The 20,953-nt window shown below is 62.1% G+C and overlaps 2 protein-coding genes across 4 annotated transcripts in view; both read left to right on the top strand.

The window, feature by feature from the left end:
- Positions 1-3,860: 3,860 nt before the first annotated feature.
- On the top strand, positions 3,861-9,060 carry AGXT (alanine--glyoxylate aminotransferase). Of its 3 annotated transcripts, none has more exons than XM_068953791.1 (12): positions 3,861-4,444; positions 4,594-4,786; positions 5,115-5,179; positions 5,267-5,367; positions 5,573-5,643; positions 6,025-6,109; positions 6,511-6,606; positions 7,018-7,087; positions 7,212-7,307; positions 7,443-7,571; positions 8,092-8,237; positions 8,779-9,060. In XM_068953791.1, exons 1-11 carry the CDS (start codon positions 4,199-4,201, stop codon positions 8,197-8,199), a joined length of 1,260 nt encoding a protein of 419 aa, XP_068809892.1. In that variant the 5' UTR covers positions 3,861-4,198; the 3' UTR covers positions 8,200-8,237; positions 8,779-9,060. The 3 variants fall into 3 exon arrangements, with proteins under 3 accessions (XP_068809892.1, XP_068809889.1, XP_068809890.1); XM_068953789.1 differs by having other exon boundaries at positions 4,116-4,444; positions 8,719-9,060; XM_068953788.1 differs by having other exon boundaries at positions 4,066-4,444; positions 8,092-9,060.
- Positions 9,061-11,856: 2,796 nt separating this feature from the next.
- CROCC2 (ciliary rootlet coiled-coil, rootletin family member 2) overlaps positions 11,857-20,953 on the top strand; it is a 33,794-nt gene continuing 24,697 nt past the window's right edge. The window contains exons 1-14 of the mRNA XM_068954686.1: positions 11,857-11,880; positions 13,456-13,588; positions 13,652-13,817; positions 13,958-14,122; positions 14,368-14,617; positions 15,025-15,486; positions 16,515-16,665; positions 17,018-17,163; positions 18,172-18,345; positions 18,508-18,591; positions 19,311-19,408; positions 19,553-19,703; positions 19,926-20,032; positions 20,383-20,610. Of these exons, the coding sequence (XP_068810787.1) occupies positions 11,857-11,880; positions 13,456-13,588; positions 13,652-13,817; positions 13,958-14,122; positions 14,368-14,617; positions 15,025-15,486; positions 16,515-16,665; positions 17,018-17,163; positions 18,172-18,345; positions 18,508-18,591; positions 19,311-19,408; positions 19,553-19,703; positions 19,926-20,032; positions 20,383-20,610 (2,339 nt within the window). The remainder of the gene's footprint in view (positions 11,881-13,455; positions 13,589-13,651; positions 13,818-13,957; positions 14,123-14,367; positions 14,618-15,024; positions 15,487-16,514; positions 16,666-17,017; positions 17,164-18,171; positions 18,346-18,507; positions 18,592-19,310; positions 19,409-19,552; positions 19,704-19,925; positions 20,033-20,382; positions 20,611-20,953) is intronic.

The raw sequence follows: 20,953 nt of genomic DNA, 5'->3' as shown, positions 1-20,953 counted from the left end.
CTGGTACCCCACCAGGGAATTTGTTATAGTAAAAGACGACTTCAAACTAATCCTCTTTCCCTGCAGTACAAGGTGAGGTTCGCGTTTGCACAGATGCCCCTGATAAAGGCACAACAAGCAAGAGCTTAGCAGACAGCAAACAGATGCGGGGCCACCCCTGTGCAAGCCCTTCCCAGCAATGTTTCCCTCCAGAAACCACCGGCTCATTTGTTTCTCAAATCGTGATATTGTCCCAGAGCGCCCTGGTGTGATGGCCGGGAAGGCCAGCAGGGAGGAGAAGCCTGCCCTTCCCCGGTGATCAAGGCTCTGTCCACCCCAAACTCCCTCCTTGCTGCAGCCCAAGGCATGAGGGCACGGAGGTGAGTATTCCTCGGGTGCCGGCTGTGCTTTTGTCTCCGCTGATGATTGCTTTAGCCACATGGCCCGGTCACACCCCATTGCCAGCCGTGTACTTGGCCGGGGGGGGGAGGTCCCGGCGCCCCACAACAAATTCATGTTGCAGGAGGCACCTGAGCACCGCTGTGTCTCTTGTCGCTGGCCAAGGGACGAGTTTCCTCTCTTGGCCCTGCCTTCCCACCTCCATGCTTGCTTCCTGCCTTGCAGGAGCCGCAGCAAGGTGGGGGACATTGGGACTTCTCCTGGCAACTCAGAGCTATGGAGAAGGCAGAGCAGTACAAAGAAAGGGGTGGAACAGAGTCCCCTACGTGATTCCCCCCATCCATTTTTTACAAGCGCGGTGGAGCCACAGGATAGGTCTCTCCAACCTGGGTGCCAGGGGGCATTGCACATGCTCTACACTCTTCTGTTGGCCTTTGGGATGTGACAAGGTGTTGTTCCTCCACAACCCCTCTTGTCTTCACTTCTATAAATGAGGAGCCAGCAGCAGTTGCCAGGCTAGTAGCTATTTCCACCATCTCTGCAGCAACACAAGTTCTCTGCTCCGACCTGCTCCAAGCTCCTCTCGGAGAAGAGGAGCCGGCTGGTCACAGCACACCTCAGGCAGCAGCGCTCTCACCGTTCAAAGAGGTGCAGTCGCCTGGCCCGATAAGGCCCCACGATGCAGCTGCCTGATGGCGTTTGGCCTGAAGTTTGTACTCCCAAGCCCTGATACAGGAGCACTGCAGCACCTACCGAAGTCTTGTACCTAAACGGGTCTGAAACGTATGCCCCCGCGCTCTGCTGAATGGGTAAAGCCATACAAAGTGACAGATGCTGGGCAGACCTCATGTCTTAACCAAGGGGAAATCTAGCTGGTCAATCTGGAAGCTGAGCAGAGCTCGTTCACCACAGCTTTTTGTACCTGTCCCAATGCAAGGGGCAGAGACGGTCTTCAAGGCCGACAGAGCCAGTCAGCTGTAGGCAGGTCGTTCCTAGATGTGTGTTGGTCTGAGCTGAAGCAGAGTTTAGCACCTCCCACCGAGGCGAAGCTTGCACCTTTTGTTCATCTTCATTAATCTCAGCAGAGAAAGACTATACTCTGAAGGGAAAGGCCTGGCCGAAACTGCATTTGTGGATCATCATAAACAGGATTGCGTGTTTGCGTAGGGAGGGCAATGTGCCAGCAGCAGTCACAGCGGCGCAGCTGATCCTGCCCCAGACATCTCCTTTGGCACCAACAGCCCCAAGCATCACCCCCTGCCCTGCAGGCCCAGAGAAGGGGCCAGCAGGACTGCCCTTGCCAGGACCTACAGACACATAAGGGGAAGGGGCTCCCTGTCCTCTGCCACAGATTAAAATGCCAGCCCCAGGCACGTGCCAATGATCCATGCTGCCACACGGAGGCCTGCCCAAGGGCTTTCGGCTTACGGCTCCGCTTGCAATTCATGGCAAAAAGCTCCTCGTAGGCAAAAAGCTCCTCGTAGGCTCTTTCGTAGGCAGCTGCCCGCGGCAGGGAGATGGCCAGCCCCAGCAGGGTCCAGGGCCGTGGTGGTCCAGTGACATTAGGTGACAAGTCACCTCTCCTGCACCAAACCAGCAAGCTTGTAGGGACTTTCCATCCCATAAGCATCGTCTCCAGCCCCAAGTTGTTGGCTGACTCCTTTCTAGGGAAGCACTTGCACAGGCTGGGGCAGGAGGAAGGGATGGGCAGAGGTTCATGGAGAGAAGCAGCCAGTTGCTGCAAAAAGCAGGTCTCTTAGCATCTTTTTTACAGGGCAGCAGGCAGGTCCACACTACTGTGGGTCACTCCTGCCCGCTGCTGGCTGAGCAGGGACCACGCCATCCCAGAGGAGATCAGATCAGGAAGCTGGAGAGTGGCCAGGGAGCGAGCACTTGGCTCTGAGCCACAGTCCGTTCATCCGCCGGAAACACAGGAGCCTTGCCAGCTCCTCACAGCCGGGGACCCGTTCCCAGACCTGCCAAGAGCCTGCAACGGGCAGCTCTCAGGGTCGTGGCGCTTGCATTTCAGAGTTGATATCTGACCCATGGTTCTCATTCAGTGGAGGAACACTGCAGGCTTCAGCAGAGCCGTAGTCCTTCTCCCAGCTTTGGGCTGTGTAGAGGAGGTCAGAATCACTCACGTGGAAATCTGGCACAGCTGAGAGGGAGCTGCCTTGGCTGTCAACAGGAATGGCATGATGGACGAAACACATGTGTGATGGACCACGGGCACATGCAGTGGACAACAGGCACACGTGCTGGATGATAGGCGCACATGACAGATGGCAGGCACAGCATGACGGATGACAGGCACAGCATGATGGAAGACAGACACAACATGATGGAGGATGGTCACAGTGTGATGGTTGATGGGCACAACATGATGGACCCTGGGCAGACATGACAGATGACAGACACAACGTGACAGAAGACGGTCACATAGGATGGAGGATGGCAGGCTGCGATGGACCACGGGCACACATGACAGATGACAGGCACAACATGATGGACAATGGGCACAGTGTGATGGACCACAGGCACACTTGACAGCCATGGCACATTGAACAACAGGCATGCTTGTCATGCAACTTCATAATGTGTTGTAGGACACACCATGACACCTGAGAGCTGGGCCAAGCCTGCAGGAGCACAGCTCACTCCAGCAGGGACTGTGGCTGCTGCAGAGGCATGTCCGGCCCTGTGGCTCTGCCCTTGGGCAAATCATCCCAACACCTAGTCTTCTCTGGGTGGATGGCACTTGGATGGGCATCCGTCTGCAAGGCTGGTCCTTGGGCACAGAGCAATGATCGATAGACCTGTCTTATAGTGAGGTTAATGCAGAATAAGGTTCTGTTATGGACTGGATGCAGTGGTCACACTAGGTGTTACAGACTCATGTCCCCATCAGTGAGTACAGGCTCACGGCCTGGGAGGGCTACACCCCTGCGATGCTGGAGGTATCCCAACAGTGGCAGCTGTGCCAGGACCGGTCTTGAGGTGCATTTCCCCTGGAACGGGGGCAGCAGGGACCCTGTGAGCAGTGTCTGCCTCCCCTTGCAGCAGGGCTCCCACCAAGAAGGCGTTGGGAACCCATCAACCATCCTCTTCTGCCCCCTTAATGTGCCTCCTCACCAAGGTGGGACGTCCCCTCCATGGGCACCTGGGGCCCAGATCCCACTGGCGGACCCCAAGACCTTCCCCCCCTCTTCCTCTTGCAGGTGAAGAAAAACGGGATTGCCCATCAAAGTAAGGTACAAGAGCAGCTCATCTTCCCCCAGCTCGCGGAGCCCACGAGTGGCTCATGCCATGTCTTGCTGGGACGTGGCGCAAGGAGCCGTGACCTACCCTCAGCCCTGGGGTGGACAGCATGTTCAGTGCACACGGAGACAACGGGGTGGACGCCAGCCCAGCGCATTCATCGATCTGGGGCCGGAGAGAGCTGCCGCGACCCATCCTGAGTGGTGGGTTACGTCACGGCTGTTGCAAAGGGCATGCAAGGGGCCCAGGTGCTGCCAAGGTGGCTGGAAAATGCCGAGGGACATTTGTCTGCGATAGCTGGCCCCATGGGCAGGTGTTTCCCGTCTGCCATGGGAGCTGCTGATGTGCAGGGCAGATAAACGGAGTCAATGAGGGGCAGATGCGGCCCCGGGGGGAGCGTGGTGGGGGGCATCCCCTGCGATGAGAGGGCTGAGGCGGCGGGGCTGGTGTTAGTGGCACATTAACCGGGAGAGGAGGCAGCCAGGGGCAGAGTCCGGACCAGTGACGGGGTAGAGCGTCCTCCCCCGGGGTCGGGGTCCGCTGGGCTCTCCTGGCCGTGGTGATGCACAGTGCAGCGGTGTGGGGCATCGCGCGGGCAGCCTCTCTCCTCCCGACTCGGATCCGGGAGCCGCTGTGCCGCACCATGGCTGCCGGCCCTCTGCACGTCGCCCCGCCGGAGCAGCTGCGCCAGCCCCTGGCCGTGCCACAGAGGCTGCTGCTGGGGCCGGGACCCAGCAATGTGCCCCCTCGCATCCTGGCCGCGGGCGGCCGGCAGCTCCTGGGCCACATGCACCCCGAGATGCTGCAGGTGAGTCACCTCCTGGCCCTGCCTGCCTCCCCTCCCCTCCTCATCCTCACCATAGCCCCATTATGCAGCCCCTCAGGGCAAGGTGCCGGCAGGGCTCCGCGGGGATGAGGGCAGTGGTAACGGCAGCGGTCTCTTGCTGCCCGCCACAGATCATGGACGAGATCAAGGCGGGCATCCAGTACGCCTTCCAGACGCGCAACCCGCTGACCCTGGCCATCAGCGGCACCGGCCACTGCGCCATGGAGGCCGCCCTCTTCAACCTGGCTGAGCAGGGCGACGCCGTGCTGGTGGCCGTCAACGGCATCTGGGGCGAGCGCGCAGCCAACATTGCCGGGAGATTGGGTATGCCGGGGGGCAGCCGGGCTGCAAACCACACCAGTGGGGCTCAGGGTTTAACCAGCTGCTTGCGGGCTAGGACACCCTCGCCCAGGAGATCCTGCCCGCTGTCCCCATCCTGGGCTGCTGTGGCTGGAGACACTGCACTGGGGACAGGAGAAAGTCCTGGGTGAAGCCCTCTGCTTATGGTGGTTTATGGTTTTTCCACTGGGCAAATGCCCAGGAGGCCGGACTCTGGCCAGTGGCTCTGCTCCTGGTTAATATGTGACTTATTCCTCTGTGGAGCAGGAGGAAGGGCCGAGCCTGACTCTCACTCTGCCCAAATCCCTTCCAGGAGCCGACGTTCATAAGGTGCTGAAGCCCCCGGGCGAGTACTTCACCCTGCGGGACATTGAGGAGGTGAGTGCCGGACGCAGGCGGTGGGCTCCCTCCTAGCCCTCCAGCCCCGGGGCTGAGCGATTCATCTCTCTCTCTCTTTCCATGCAGGGCCTGGTGCGGCACAAGCCCTCACTGCTCTTCATCACCCACGGCGAGTCCTCCACGGGCGTCCTGCAGCCACTGGAGGGGCTGGGCGAGCTGTGCCACCGGTCAGTGAGCAATGGGTGCCCGTGGGACCCCGAGGTGGCAGCCCATGCCCAGTTGGCTGTCCGGGACTGGGGGGCGGGGATTGATTCATGACGTGTGACCTTGGGGGGCTGCGACACTCAAGGTTGGAGGAAAAGGGGAGGGAGGAAGGGCGTGAGGGCAGGAGGAGGTGGCAAGAGGCCAGGGCTGAGCTCTGTCCTCCCCCAGGCACGGCTGCCTGCTGCTTGTGGACGCGGTGGCATCGCTTGGGGGGGCACCTATCCTCATGGACCAGCAGGGTAAGAGCTGTGGGTGCTGTCGGGGGCACCCGGATGGACAAGAGGGTCCCACATGCCAGAGGTTCACACCGGGGCCTGGAGGGGGAGATAGAAACAGGATCAGCTCCATCACCTGTCAGTTCACGCCAGTGACACTAGAAACTGGTCCAGCTGTGGCCAGACACCCTGTGGCCACCTCCACCTCTCGGTGAGGACTACCAGAGGTGCCAAGGTGTCCCTCAGAGCAGGCCAAACACAACCAGGACCCCACAGCACCTGTGATCCACTCAATGCTCCCCACACACCATTCACAGCAGGACAAACGTGAGCGAGACCTGGGGCAACACGTTTCCCGCCAGGGAGCCCCCGGGTCTCTGAGGAGCTTTCTCTCCTCTTGTGCAGAGATTGACGTCTTGTACTCGGGGTCTCAGAAGGTCCTCAGCGCCCCCCCTGGCAGTTCTCCCATCTCGTTCAGCGAGCGAGCCAGGTAAGGACAGTTCTGTCCTCTCTGTGGGCGGCAGCCATGGGGAGAGGGGATGGGGCAGGCCGTAACCCCTCTCCTTTGCTGTCCATCTGGTCCAGCCCTGCCAAGGAGAGTGCTCCCAGCACCAGGTCTGCTGGGGCCAGAGCCAGGCCCTGTGCCGGCTAGCACCCCCCCAGCAGCGATGCTGGCCCTGGGGCTGGTACCGAGAGCTCCGCGAGAACCGCTCCCTGCTCCACACTGGCCCTGGCCCTGGAGCTGCCCGTGGGCCTGGAGCTCCCCTGGTGCTCTCCTTGGGGAGGCTGTGGCACAAGGCAGACCCCCAGCCTGGAGCTGATGAGGGGATGGGGTGATCCCTGCTGGGGGTCCCCAGAGTCCAGCTCAGGCCCTGTGCTCTGCTTCACCAGGGAGAAGATGCTGAGGAGGAAGACGAAGCCTCCCTCCTTCTACCTAGACATGGGCTGGCTGGCAAACTACTGGGGCTGTGACGGCAAGCCGCGAACGTGAGGAGAGGCTGTCCTGGGACAGATGGCCACAGGCATCCCAACACGGGTTGCTTCCCTTTGCCCAAAGCTCCTCCCAGCTTGCAGCACCCCCCCACCCTGAAAGAGCCCTTTCCTCCCAACCCAGGCACCCAGCATGGGTCCCCTCCCCAGCACAGCCTTTCGCCCAGCTGGCCGGTCACCTGTCCTGCAGGGATCTGTCACGCCGGCTCCTCCACGCAGGGCTCTGCCACCTCTCCCCATCAGCCCCATCCTCCTCACGGGCTGCCCTGGGTGCTTCGCTTCCCCTTGGTGCTGGGTGCGGTGGAGGCAGCAGAGCTTGGCTGCACCTCGGCCCACGCCACAAGCTGGAAGTGCCACTGCACAACGTGCCGGGGACGAGCCTGCCAGCGTGCCGCTTCGGTTTTGCAGGTACCACCACACGGCACCGATCAACAGCTTCTTCAGCCTGCGGGAGGGCTTGGCGATGCTGGCTGAGCAGGTGAGCAGCACTGGAGCCAGGTGTGGGGAGAGGGAGAGGACAGAGTTTGGTGAAAGAACGGGCACCACGAGGTCTTTAGCAGTGGTGGTGACCTTCTCTCTCTTTTATGGCCACCCTGGCACAGGGTCTGGAAAGCTCATGGGAGCGCCACCGGACCAACTGCACCTACCTATGCCAAGGGCTGCAGGACCTGGGGCTAGATCTCTTTGTGAAGGAAGAGGTAGGCTTGGAGCTAAGCCTGTCCCACTGGGTCTGGGTGGCCTGAGGGCACAGCGTCGTTCCCCTACCACAGACCTGATCCTGGGGGATTAGGAAGTGGCCAGAAGCTGCAGCTTTGACCTTATTTCTTCCGCAGAAGGCAAGACTTCCTACCGTCACCACCGTCAGAGTGCCTGGGGGCTACGACTGGAAGGAGATCACGTCCTTTGTCATGAACAAACACGCCATCGAGATCGCCGGGGGCCTGGGCCCCTCAGCAGGCAAGGTGGGCAGGGTGCACTTCTCCAAATTCGCCTGTGGCCCGGCAGCTTGCCGAGCCTGTGGCCTCCCGGCAGACACTGAGCCCAGATGCTGCACTCCCAGTGACAGGCTGCATCCATCAGTAGTGCGCTCCGAGATTAACTGATGCTCCTTGGATGCTAGCCACATACACCTAATATATGGTCATATCCAATTGCCTGCAGCAATGCCTATCGGTTCCTAACCCTACAGAATTGCTGCATGTAATTGAATAACTACTGCACACATAATTAGTGGGGTGAGATGTCTTTATCATCGCTGAGAGGAAACGCACATTAAATAAGAATGAACAGGAGGAGGTGCACATGCATGCACACGCGCACGCGTGCACGGCTGCTCCCTTGCATGCCCCTCGCTCTGCACCATGGCTGGAGGGAGCCTTGGCTCTGCTGCCAGCAGCTCTGCTCCGCAGAGGGGAGACGCGGGACCAGGGCACAGCACTGAAGGGCTGTGCTGCAGTGAGAAACCCATCTGTCTCCTACCAGGTTCTTCGAATTGGCCTCATGGGCTATAACTCAACCAGAGCCAACGTGGACCAGGTGCTCCGTGCCCTGCGAGATGCCCTCCGGCACTGTCACCAGAGCAGGCTGTGAGCGCCTCGTGCCGCGGCTGCAGACGGGCTCTGGCCAAGGTGTCGCTCCCTCCGCTCCCATCTTCGGGCTGTGGGTGGGCAGAGGGGCTCCTCTGGCTCCCCAGGGACCCGGCAGCAAATGCTGCAGCAGCTGGTAGCCAAAAAGGAGTGGTACAGACTGAAGGGGAAGGAGAAGCTGGTGGCAAAGGCTGGATCTGCAAGTGGAGGCGAGGGCCGTGGCTTGACAGCTGGACAGCCAGGGCTGGGTGGGACCTGCAGCCTCAGGGCTGCGAGGGAAGAAGGCCCCAGTGCCGTCGGCTGCACGGGCTCACAACGTCTCCGGCATTGCAACGCAAGGCACTGGGCCTGCGTGCGTGGGTGGAGGGGGTGGGCAGCACAGGGGACCCTGAGCCCGCACCCGCTCTGCCCGGAGAGCCACCCTGCGGGGTGAAGCCCAGGAGAGCAGGGTCAGTAGGACGGTGCGCAGGTGTGCGGGCTGTGGTTACATGGTTACATATCCTTCTCCCTGTCCCTCTTGCAGGGTTGCTCCTCACGCCCAACGTCCTGCCCCTCTCACCTTCTCCATTCCCCTTTGCCCCAGGGCACGACAGCCCCACTGCAAGCTGACTCGCAGGCCGGAGGCAGGATCCAACTCCAGGTCCCTTCCCCTCCTGTCTCTTCTATCACCATCACCCTCGGCTGGTCCTTTCCTAAAGCCTAGCAGTGCAGAACAGCCATATTGTCAGCAGTGATGTGAAACACCCTTTCCAGAGGCTCTAACTGGGGGACCTGACAGACCACGCACCCACTCCCAGCTGCAACTAACATGTGCTCATTCCCTGCTACCATCTTTCCTGAATAAAATGACATAGTACCATGTGGCTCCCTGCCCCCTGTAGCTTGCTTGGGCTCTCCAATTTTCAAGACGAAAGGTGCAGTCAAAAGAAACACCACAAGGGCACATCCTCGCCCAGCGCAGGGGAGAGTGCAGCTTGAGAGCCTTCTACAGGAAGGAGGCAGAGAGCTGGGTCAGTCTCTCCGGTTGTTAAAGGAGAGAAAGGTTTCTTGTCTGTGTCCTTTCCTCTTCTGGCTGATTTCCCTTCTCCCTGCAGGGAGCTCAGGGTGCTGGCAGAGAAGGGCCTACACAGTGGGGAAGGCAAATGGGGTTACACTCAGATGGGCTGGTGGCGGGGCCCTGCTCAGCTCTGCACCGGCACTTCTCTCCGGACTTTGGACAGGAGCTGGGACATAGCCAAGCGGCGCACGCAGTCCTGGATCCGGTACACCTGGAACTGAGAGGACACGTGGGGAGTGAGGGGAGAAGGTTTCCTGCTCTGCTCAAGCCCAGCACGTTCCAGGTGACCGCAGCGCCACACTGAGACTCTCTGCAGCTCCTCCAGCCTCCCACAGCTGCCAAACACCATGGTGGGCTGGGCAGCACAAGCCAGGCATGGCCAAGGGCAGGGGAAGCAAAATTTGCTTGGAAGCAAATTCCGGCACACCCTAAACTGCCCAACCAAGCAGGTTTCTGGCACTGCCAGGCACCGCCTCATGTTGGCAAGACCAGTCAAGCAGAGCCACTGGGGTCTGTGGTATCCCCTCCCAGTTACCTGGCTGAGCAGGATGTCGAAATAGGCTGTGTCCCAGTAGGCCCTGTCCTTGGCCGGGAGCTGCAGGAGGGCTTTTATGCCAGGGTCCGCCTGCAGGCCATCGGTGTACACAGGGAGGCTGAAGTGAAAGCGGAGGAAGCGACAGGGGTCCCGGGCGAAGCTCTCCACTTTGCAGTACAGCGAGCTGAGGTCCAGCGGCTCTCCTTGGAAGAGGTTCTCCTCTGGGTGCAGGAAGTGGGGTAAGCGCTGGGTGGCCAAGCAGCAGAGGAGGATCACCAAAAGCCTGTAGACCGAGCCCTCCAGGTCCTGCCAGTCCTCCTGCGAGGGAAACAGCTCGGTGCTCCACAGCAGCACCATCTGTGGGGAGTGAGAGAGGCAAGGGGAAGCTGTGGGGTGCAGGGCTGGGCTGCAGTGCCAAGGGGACTTAGGCACTTCCTCCAAAGACTGCACCTCCAAATCCCTTGAGTCGCTGTGCAACCATCCCCACATGCATGGAGCTGAGCTCTCAACATAGATATCACATCTGGCTGTCCTCAGCATCCCAGTGACATGGCAGGACTGTACAGTCTCTCTGAGCTGCTGCTTCAGCTGCCTGCAGACTCAGGCTGATGTCCCTGCGTTCCCTAGTCTCTGTTCATCTTCTGAAGCTTTTCTCCATTCTCCAAAGAGCCTCTGTTTTGCCTCTGAGACAGACAAGAGTCTACGTCCCAGCTATGCAACAGCTCTGAAATGATGCGCACAAGCTTTCCACAGACAAGAAACGACACTAAAGCACAGGGAGTGCTCACGGTTTCCATGTCACATCAGTCATCCACAGTGTATGTGAACCCTCAGCAATTACCACATCAGCTACCTGGACACTGTGCTGAGAAGTGGCCGAATGACTGATACTTTCTGGTGCCAGAGGGTAATGGGAAACACATACAGGTAGCCTGGACCAGGTACGTCCCTGCTGGCCCAGGGAGGTCTGTTTGTCCAGCCAGGTTTGTCGGAAGGAGGTGCCGCCTCCGTGCTGTGGTCCCAGGGCTATAGCTACCCACATGACCACAGAGAGGTCTTAGTGCTGCTGCCTTTACTTCCTCGCTCAGTTCAAGAGAACTGGCAAAGCTCTGGTCAAGCAGAAAAACGAGGGTGAAACCTGACACATGGTGGTGGGGCAGCCTGCATTTGATCGGAGATCAAAAGAAGATGCTTTTTGAAGGAAAAAGACATATTGTGTTTTTTCTTAGTTGCAGAAAACACAATCTGAAATAAAAACCAGGGCATTTGGGTTTCTATCAGCTAAAGCCATTCTTCTGGCAGAAGACAGCTTTGCCCGCTTCTCCACCCCCACCCCAGCGAGACACCACAAGATAGAGCACTTCTCGATTGTGACACCAGGTGCCACAGAGCCCAGTTCCTGGGTGGAACTGGCCCAGAGCACCAAGAACAGGTTCAGCGGGCAGAGAGGGTTTGTCAGAGAAGGAAATGCCACCCTCAGCCACGCACAGGCACCTCTCGGCATGCCAGGACACAGGACAGCGTGCAGCACAGCAGGCACAGCAATGCCATCCCCAGCACCGTCCCTGCAGACATAAACTGTGCCAGGGGAGCTTTTAACACTCAGGGTCTTTTGTGCTGGAGGTTGCTGGTTCAATTCCCCCAGGTGCTCACTGTCTCCAGAGAAGTGCAGCAACTTTAGAGGCAGCAATAAGGGCAGCGTGCACTGGAGAAGGATCAAAGCACTCTAATCGTGGCCAGAAACGTGCATCCTTTCAGGACGTAGCCACGGGCTGATATGTTCCAATATACTTAAATTACTCTGGCTTTTTGTTTGGACTCCTCTTCCAGCGGCGACTCAGCCTCAGTGAGGTCCAAGCCTCACCTCCAGCCAGGGAGCAGCTCTGGCTCTGCCTGTGCATTGCACTCAGCTGGGGGAGCTGCACTCCTGCAGGCTCTGGAGAAGAACCTACCTTCAGGTGGTCGAACGTGAGGCCACCTTTTTTGCCCTCCTCTCTCCACTCCTCACAGTTGACCTGGTCAAGCAGACGGAGGCTGTCTAGACGGGGACCCTTCAGAGTGCCCACTGCATGGAGCAGCTTCAGGACAGGAAGGTGAGTGGAGGATCTGTGGAGAGAGAGCGGCCTGGTGAGGGCTGTGCAGGGCAACCCAGACTGGACACCTGGATCTTCCCAGCCAGAGGACAGGGAAAGGATATCTACAGTGACCTGGCACGCTTGGAGACAGAGATCTGGAAGGACTAGGGAAAGACCCAGGAGTTGGGAGGAAGCCAGACGGCTGCCTTTTGGCGCCGATGAATGCGCCACCCCATCTTGACTCTAGGAGTTGAGATACCCCAGAGCAGAGATTAAACGTAGGGACACTGGCCTGGCTGCACTCAAACAGCCAGCAGAGCCACGCTCCCAGCAGCTCTGTGGATGGTGATTTGAAGCAGAAGCCTCCTGGGGGCTGGCTCCCCCCAAATCACAGGAGCCAAGGGCAGTTTGCCCCCAGGAGCCATCCAGCTCGACGAGCGGCACGTGGCTTTGCTGCAGCCTGGGCTCTGCCCCAAACCTCCTGGAAGATTGGATCGTGGTCTTGCACCGTGTGAGGTGCAGGGACAGGCTCAGCACAGGCACCGAAGGACCCAAGACCCCAGCAGCTCAGCATCACTGAGCCCTGCAGACTCCCCCAGCCACCCAGTGTGGTCCCAACCACGTGGCGCCCCCAATCCACCTCCTGTGGCCACCCCTGGTGAGAAAGGAGGAGCCAAGAGATTTGCAGTGTAACGAGGGTGCTGCTGAGCATCTAGTGCATTCCCAGGAGGGACTGGGGGTGAGGTGAAGCAGGGCTCTGTTTCCTTACATACCAGCCCTGTGTGTTTTGGGGAGTGAGTGCTGCAGGTTGTCCCAGAGGCGAGGCTGACCATGCAGGGCTGGGCTGGACACCCAGCTTGTGCCCAAAATAATTTGAGCTGGCGCAGGCGGATGCTCAGCCCCTCCTTGGGGCTTGGTAACTGTGCTCGCAGGCGAGGTGTGTGTCACCCCAGCCCTTTTCCCTCCCACAGCCCACACTGGGACGCACCTCTTTACTTGCTGCTGTGAGACGCCTGGACTTGCTCGCAAAGCCCTAGCAAGAGAGCTGCCACCCTCTGCACTGCTCCTCCTGAGGCTCAGCTCCTGGGAGCAATTTGGGGGCCTCCCCAGACATCTAAACACCCTGCGTGGCGTGTCATGGCTGGGGAGCGTTCGGCGTGTGAGCCCAGCCTCTTGGGAACGTGTCCCACACCTCATGTCCCCCGAGGCCAGCACAGCCCCCACCAAGGGCTTGGGGGGCTCTGCAGAGCCGAGAGCTCATCCTCCTTCCCAGGCCACCAGGCAGGAAAATCATCCTGTGTTAGGCTGAGAGCATCAAACCTACCCTGGAAAGAGGGGTATGCTAGGGAGGGACTCCATAAGGAAAGGTTCCCTCATGTACTCCCTCACTCTGGGGGACTTCCCAGGACCCTGGGAGAGCTCCCAAATTCAAGAAGGGCCTGGCCTTACCCTGAGCTGCACCTGAGCTTGGGTGCTCAAGCTCAGCCGAAGGTCTCGGCATGTTCCTGGTGCTGAGGGGACTGCATTATTGCCCTCTTTCCTGGTGTTGCCTGAAATTTGGCTGATGTTTTTGCATTGTCTCCCCCAAAATAGGACAGTGGTTTTGACCATAATTTTAACGATGGGATGAATTCACCCCAGCTGGCCACAGTAAACTTCTCCCTCTACTTTCACACCCCCTTCTGCACGCTGCCGGCCAGGGGCCCCCAGGACAGATGGGACGCAGGTACGGTCACCGAGTGCTGTGCGTGTGGCACCATGCAGCGCGCTGTGTGCCACTCACTTCCAGCAATAGGGAGAGGCAGGGACGAAGTGGGCCTCTTGCGTGGCCTTCTGGAGGCTGCCTTCAGGGAAGCCCCGGTCACTCTGCCGCCCACTGAGCTCAAGCGGCTCCTGCTGCTTCCTCACCACAGGGACGATGTTGAAGAGGATGGTTTTCCACCCACCACGGACCAGTAGGGACAGCTCCGTGGCATCTTCCTTTAGATTTTCAGCACTGAGGTCACCTAGACATTGAAAGTTCAGCCACATCAGAGGAGAAGGCCAGGAAGTTGCCGCAGCCGGTCCCACAGGCTGAACCGGGTGCGCGCCGCAGCCCCTACGGGCTCGTCCCACCCCGCTCGAGTCACTCCTTTCTGGTGCCGCAGTTTGGCCGCAGTTCCCAAGAGAAGGCCGTTGACCAAACCCCTGTGGGGACCTTGCTTGGGAAGGATGAGCCTTGCTGCAGCGAGGCTCAGGGTCAGGCACAGCAGGAACCCAGGCAAGTCCTGGTCGCCAGATCAAGGCTGCACAATTTGGTGGCAGAACAGTGCCAAGAAAGACAACGTGACCCAAGAAAATCTGGTCAGGAAAAGGTCTCAGGCTGTCAGGGGTGGAGGAAGACATAAATCACGAAGGGCTCTGACTTAGCCAAGGAGACAGGAGGGAATGGTGGACTGGTTGCTGGGGCTGGGTTAAGAGTTTTCGGGACCCTCTGGTCCTCTAACACCACCTCCTCTTCATCAGGGCCAAGACTTACTCGAAAAAGAGTGTTCAGGGATGGAAAATGTGTAAAGATACTGATTCCTCACGGGCGTTCCCAGTGGGGCCGTTCCCCACCACATCCTTCCTGGAGACACTTCTCCCAGCTGGGGCCCACTTGTGTGCAGGATCAGACCTGCGCCCCAGCCCCCGGTCCAGCTCTGACACCCTTCCAGCTTGCCCTCCGAACAGCCTACTCCAGGGACTGGAGCAACGTCGTGCCAAGGAGCTTGGGGTAAACGCAGTTAGGGTGAGCCGAGCTCGCCGGGTCTCTGCCCGAAGCCCAGGGACTAACGACAGGCGCGTGCAAGCCCTGTTTATGGCCGAGGAGAGGGCTCTGAAGGGAGACGCAGCCAGCCAAGCGCATAGAGGTGCGAGGGCCACGTCCCTACTGCATCAGCCTGCCTGACGCAGCCCGTGGAGCAAAGCCCCAAGGACGAGCTTGCTGCTGTCTGCGCCCGCTCAGCCGCCTTGGGGCCGCTAGCCACCACCTCCAGCCACCACCACCAGCTCCTGCAGGGTTTGGGCAGCCCTCGCGTCCTGGCGCTTGCAACCCCGCCGTCGCTTCGCGGCCACGTGTCCACCCCTCCACGCAGCCACAGGGACCACCGCGGCGCCCCGGGGTCCCTTCATCCCGGCCAGGGAAGCGCCCCCGCTAGCTTACACACCCGGCTGAAGGAGGAAGTGGCGCTGGCAGTGCACGATGGCCGAAACAAGGAGCTCTTTCAGGCGCCGGAGGACTTTGCCCGGGACCAGGCACCCTGTGCCACCCGCCTGCTCCATCGCACCCGAGGCGTCAGCGCTGGTCCAGTCCTTCAAAGCGGTCTCCCGAGAGGACACTCGGAGGTAACAGGCCCCCGACGCGGGACGGCGCCCGCACGCCTGCGCCCGCAGGCGGCCGCCGTCAACCGCCAGGGGCACCTCCACGGTGACGGCCTCCTCGGAGGCGCGGAGGGCGAACTCAGAGGCTTCCAGGTTCCTGCAGTAATCCACCAGGAAGCGCGGGTCCCTCTCGTGGACGTGCTCCAGCAGGGTCAGCAGGACGTCCTCGGCCTGCTGGAAACGCGCCACCCGCCGCCCCTGGCGGGACAGGAGCCCGCCGAGGTAGCTGCGCCAGCGGGACGCGCTCGCTGCCATGGCCCGGCGGCCGGCTGCGCCGAGCGGGAGGGGAAAAGACGGGGGCCGGGCGCGGAGCAGGCGGAGAGGTGCAGCGGGCGGCGTCGGGGCGCGCCGCCCCGCTGCTGCAGGAGCGCCAGGGCGGGCCCCAGGGCGCATCGCCGCCCCGGGGTGGGGGTGGGGGGGGCGCGGGTGGGACGGGAGAGGGGGCTCCCGCCGGCCGCCCCGAGCCGGGATGGCGGGTCGCCGCCCCCCCCCGACACCCCGCGCTCGCCCACCCTCGTCACCCCGCCTGGGGGACTCAGGCCTCCCCCGCCTTCTCCGCCACGGGGAAGGGGCGGGGGTGGCGTCGAGGGCACGCGTGGGCTCGGCCGCGGGTGGGCGAGGGGCCGCTGGCGGCGGCCGCGCGTAGGCCCCGCCCGTCCCCATGGCAACGCGGCGGCCTCGCGGTCGCCACGGCGACGCGCCGCGGGACCGGGGGGGGGGCGGGGCGGGTCCGGCCGTCACCACGGCGACGGCGCGGGGTTGGGTTGGTGGGGGGGGGGGGAGGAAGGAGGCCGCCGTCCCCATGGCAACGCGGCGGCCTCGCGGTCGCCAGGGCAACGCGGCGGCCCCCGCGGTCGCCAGGGCAACGCGGCGGCGGCGGCGGCGATGGGCGAGCGGGACGGCGGGGCCGCGGCGGCGCTGCGGCTGGAGGCGGCGGTGCAGGTCGGCGCGGCGGCCCCCGCAGCCTGGCGGGGCCCGGGGCTGCCGGGCCCGGGGCAGGCCGGTCGGTCTGTGGCCTGAAGAGCGAGGGGAAAAAGCTTGGCTCTGTTCTCTCCGGTGCCGCCCCTGCTCGGCTGCAGCCCCTGCTCGTGCCCAGCGCAGCAGCTGCCGCTGCGCCAAGATCCGGCTGCAGCAAAACCCGCCCGTTCAGACCCCAAAACGCTCGGCTGAAAAATTCAGCGCCCCGGCCCCGAGCGGCGGCGAGGCGAGGCGAAGGCGCTCCCGTCAGCCGGGGCTTTTGCCTTTTCCAGAAACTGGAGGAGACGGTGCTGAGCCCCGCGGCCAGCGAGGGCGACAGGGCGCTGAGGGTGCGGGGAGAGGGGGGCCGCGCTGCCCCCGCCTCCATCCCCGCCACGATTCGCCAGATCCTCGCGGCGAGCCTGGCCCAGGAGGCTGCCCCGGGTACGGGCCCGGCGGGGGAGGCTCGGGCAGGAGTTTGGGGCAGGCCTCCAGCCGGGGTCGGGGGGGCGGGGGGGGGCACCTCGCCGGCAGCTTCTTCTGGCGGGGGGGGGGGTCTGCTGTCCGCCCCGCCGCGCGCGTCCGCTGAGAGCATCGCTTACACCTGGCGGGTGAGCTCAGGGGCTCGCCGGCTGTAGGGGAGACCGGGCCACCCCTTTCGCTGGGGGGGGGTCGGTGCAGAGGCTGGGAAAGGCCTTCCCCCCCCAGGGCAGAGCTGCGCTGCCTCCCCCGGGGCACCGGCTCTCGCGCTGAAGAGGAGGCAGAGCTGGAGCATCCTTTCGCATCCCTCCCCCAGTGTCGTGGGAGACCCCTTTGGCCGCCAACGTGCAAGAGGAGAACCGGCTGCTGCAGAAGGAGCTGTCGCGCCTGCAGGACCTGCTGGCGCACGCCCGGGCGGAGAGGGACGAGATGGCCAGCAAGCACCAGGCCATCAGCGAGCGGGTAAGCGCCGGCCGGGGGGGGGGGGGTTCCTGGGGCAGGGAGCGGTACTTGGGCCTTCCTACAGATATGCGGGGCTGTGGATCGGCACCGTCCGCCCTGGGGCAGGCGGAGAGGCGGCGCTGTGTTTGGCTTTCCAGCGCGAGCAAGGACAGGCCCAGCACTGCAGACAGCCCCCGCGCTGCGCCCCGCTCACCCGCTGCGCCTCCCTTCCCACGCCGCAGCCTGGCCGGCTCCAGACGCCCTAGCTGGGCATCACACGCAGGTGGTCCCACAGGGTGGGGGGTTTTTTTTTTTTTGCAAAAGACTGTGGGAAAGGCCCTGGAGAGGCCTTGTGTGCCCAGACGCCTCTCGGCAGTCCCTCAGCTCACAGGCACCCCCTCCACGGCCGAGGAGGTCTGTAGCGGGGTCCGGTGGAGCAGAGCTCGTCCCCGCTGACGGATCCGACTGCGCTAGGACCTGCTCCCCGTGCCTGCTCCTTGCTGGAGCCACGCAGCCGTAAATCCTCCGGGAGCACCGGCAGACGGAGGGCCCTGCTCCACCGCCCTCGTCCTACCGCAGCAGGCCATGGCGCTTGCCCGTCCAGGCTGCGTTTTGTGGCTCTGCTCTGATCGTAAAGGGTCTTGTTCACCTTTCCAGGCCCGAACCTCTGGGCTGCCCTGCCTGTTTGGGTCTGTACAGCACCGAGCACAGCTAGGGCTCCTCAGCAGGCCGGAGACTCCCTTTTGTTTCCAGTCAGCCTTCCCGGCTTGCTGGCTGCATCTTTTTACATGCCCTTTGCATTGCCCGGGAGAGGGAGGCACCTTCTGCCCCCTTCCCTCGGAGGGAACCGCGGCTGGCTCGGCTCCCTCCCCGGCTCCGCGGCGCGTGCCCTCCTCGCCTCGTGGCTGGGCGTGGTGGGAAGAGGCTGGTCGTGCCCCGAGGGCGGCGGTAGAGGCCCTGCCGGGCCCCTCTGTTTGCGGGGCGCCCTCCCGTGCACGCCCTGAGCGTTGGCCGTCTCCCTGCGGGCAGCTGGAGCAGGCGTTGCGAGCGGAGGCGGCCCAGCGCCGGGGGCAAGGCAGCCCGGCCCTGCAGGCGCTGAGGCAGCGCTTGGAGGGCGACAAGAAGGCCTACAAACGCAAGCTCCAGGCTTACCAGGATGGCCAGCAGCGCCAGGCTCAGCTCGTCCAGCGGCTCCAGAGCAAGGTACGGACACAAGCCCTGCGCCACCGCCGATGCAGCACCACCGATACAGCCTGAGCCGTCGGCCAGCAGGGGAGCGGCGCTGATGCCTACTCTCTCCCCTACCTCTTCTCTCCATCGCCTTTTTTCTCCCCTCTCCGTTTCTGCTTGTCCCTTTTGGCCAAGGTTTTGCAGTACAAGAGGAGGTGTGGGGAGCTGGAGCAGCAGCTTCTGGAGAAAACCTCGGAGTCGGAGCCTCAGGAAGAGCGGGTCAGTACAGACGGGCTGCCCTGGCAGCCGGGGGCAGAGCAAGGCAGGAGGCACGCTAAGCTCTGACCCCGGCTCTGCCCCCCATAGCAACATCCTGGACGTGATCCTGTGCAGTGCGCTCTAGATGGCCCTGCTTGAGCAGGGGGGTTGGACTAGACGATCTCCAGAGGTCCCTTCCAACCTCGGCCATTCTGTGGTTCTGTGATCCTCACCTACGCTGGGTGCCTCTGTTGAGCTAGAGAAAACGGCCTTGCTGTTGATAATTACAGCCTATGGGCTGAGGGCAGGCTCTCCAAGCGGTCCTGGATGGTTGGATAAGGCCCAGGCCCACCTGCAAACTGCTCCTGCCCTTGGTCAGGATGGGAGAGGGAATGGGGGAGGCTCCACGGCACTGGGAAGTCCCCGTCCAGGAACCAGCGTGGGAAGGAAATCACAGCAGAGTGTGGGCACAGGCTGTCTAGGATCCTGGGAACGCTTCTGGGGAGGGCAGGGAGAGGCACGGGGCTCCGGGCTGGGTCCTCAGGGTTTGGCCCAGGCTTTATATGGCTCAGGCTGTTTAACAGCCCTGTTATATAGCCTGGACAAGATTTTTGGCTTTCCTGGAGCGGTTTCCAGTTCCTCTCCGTGCCTTCCTCAGTTCAGCCTGGCTGAGCAGACGGCCTTGGGCAGGGGTCTGTCCCTCACTGCCTCCCTTTCCTTCCCATGCCTTCTCCTACCAGCTGGAGTCCAGGGAGACCCAAGCACTTTCAGAGCAGGACCAAGGCCACAGCTCCAATCTGGAGAGCACCCTCATGCACCTGGAGTATGAGAAGCAGAGGTGAGAGGTGCATCAGGGGGAGGGAAAGAGGGTAAAAATCTGGAGGCCGCCAGGCTTTCTCTCCTAGGGGTGGCAAGACCGCGGCTGAGCGCAGAGCTCACACCCTTGCCATTCACGTGCTGGTGGGGCTGGTCTGTGCCCTAGGGGCGCCGGTTTGTCACAGATGAACTCTCTCCTGCGGGAGCAGCTGGAGCAGATGAAATCCTCCACCCAGCGCCTGGCAGGGGACCTGGAGAAGGCCACGGTGGACGTCCACCGCTTGAGAGGCGAGCTGGAGCAGTACCACAACAGAGAGGTGAGGCCCTGCCCTGGCTCATTCTCTAGCCCAGGCTGAAAAGGACCTCGCGGGTCTGTGAGGTGACACAAAGACAGTTATCGGACAGGGAGAGACGGGGCGGTGCGCGGTGGGCAGATTGGCAGCTGGGGCAGAGGGCAGCTGGGGAGCCATGCCCCGTCTTGGCATCGTGCTAACACCCCCTGCAACTTGACCCTCGCATCCTGCTCCCATCCCTGCCAGAGCTCTGGCACCTCCTGGAGGAGCGAGCGTGGCGAGACCCTCCTGCTCTGGCACCAGGCAGCTGCGCTGCGCGGCCGCTTCATGGACCTGCGGGCCATCACGGAGAGGTGGGTGCCGCAAAAACACCCCTCTAAGGAGGACAGCTGCACGATCGCCCTGCCGAGGATGGCTTTGGCGGATGGAGCCTGGGGAGGGTGGGAGGTGGGGCCTATGGGTGCCGGGCAGGGCAGGCAGACCCCCAAGTCCAGCCTCAGAGAGTGTGTCCTACCCTGAGCCAGAGAGGGACCTCTCTGTCCCGTCCGTCAGGGTGAGGAACACAGCCAGGGCTGAGGGCGTCACAGCCTGCTGCAGAGGAGCTGGAGCAGAGGCAGGCTGCAGAGCCCCGTGCAGCTGGACAGGCTGGGGATGTTGTACCAGCGCTGCAGAAACCCAAGAGGATGTTCTCTCCCATCACCAGGGGCCTGGCTGAGGCAAGGACAGACATGGCCAGGACAGCACGGCGCCTCCACACAGCCTGCCTTAACCTGGACTCCAACCTCCGCTTGTCCCAGAGCCACACCACCTGCTCCCTGGAAAAACAGACCCTGCACGGGGCACGCTTGGAGCAGCAGCTCCGGGACAAGGTCCGGGAGATGATACAGCTCCAGAGCCACTGGGATGGAGAGAAAGTGGAACTGAACTCCAGGTGAAAGAGCAGCGGCTGTGGTCTCTCTCCATAGGGGTTGTTCAGAGGCCTGGGTCTTTGGCAGTGAAATTCCTGACTCACTGCCGTCCAACGTGCGGGGAACTGGGTGTGCAATACGGGCGGCACATTTCTCTGTGGGTCAGCGTCTCCGAAACAGGACTCTTAGAGCTGCTGACACCTCCTGACATATTCTTCCTGGAAATGACAAAACAGTGACCCTGCAAATAGCCGTGCGTTACTCGGGAGATGGCTGTTTACAGGAGCTACCAGCAGCGGGTGATCCATTTTCCTGCGGTGCAATGCCTCCATACGCCATGCCTGGCCCGTCGTCCAGCTCCATCCC

Source organism: Struthio camelus, chromosome 9 (assembly GCF_040807025.1).
Source record: "Struthio camelus isolate bStrCam1 chromosome 9, bStrCam1.hap1, whole genome shotgun sequence".
Taxonomy (NCBI): Eukaryota; Metazoa; Chordata; class Aves; order Struthioniformes; family Struthionidae; genus Struthio; species Struthio camelus.
This window is presented reverse-complemented; position numbering and strand designations above follow the sequence as displayed.

What these genes read in the sequence shown, in the direction of transcription:
- AGXT (XM_068953791.1), top strand. Translation starts at nt 4,199, where the DNA reads ATGCACAGTGCAGCGGTGTGGGGCATCGCGCGGGCAGCCTCTCTCCTC. An exon ending in TGCACCCCGAGATGCTGCAG is followed by an intron (nt 4,445 to 4,593) that starts GTGAGTCACCTC and finishes TGCCCGCCACAG; the next exon opens with ATCATGGACGAGATCAAGGC. An exon ending in CCCTGCGGGACATTGAGGAG is followed by an intron (nt 5,180 to 5,266) that starts GTGAGTGCCGGA and finishes CTTTCCATGCAG; the next exon opens with GGCCTGGTGCGGCACAAGCC.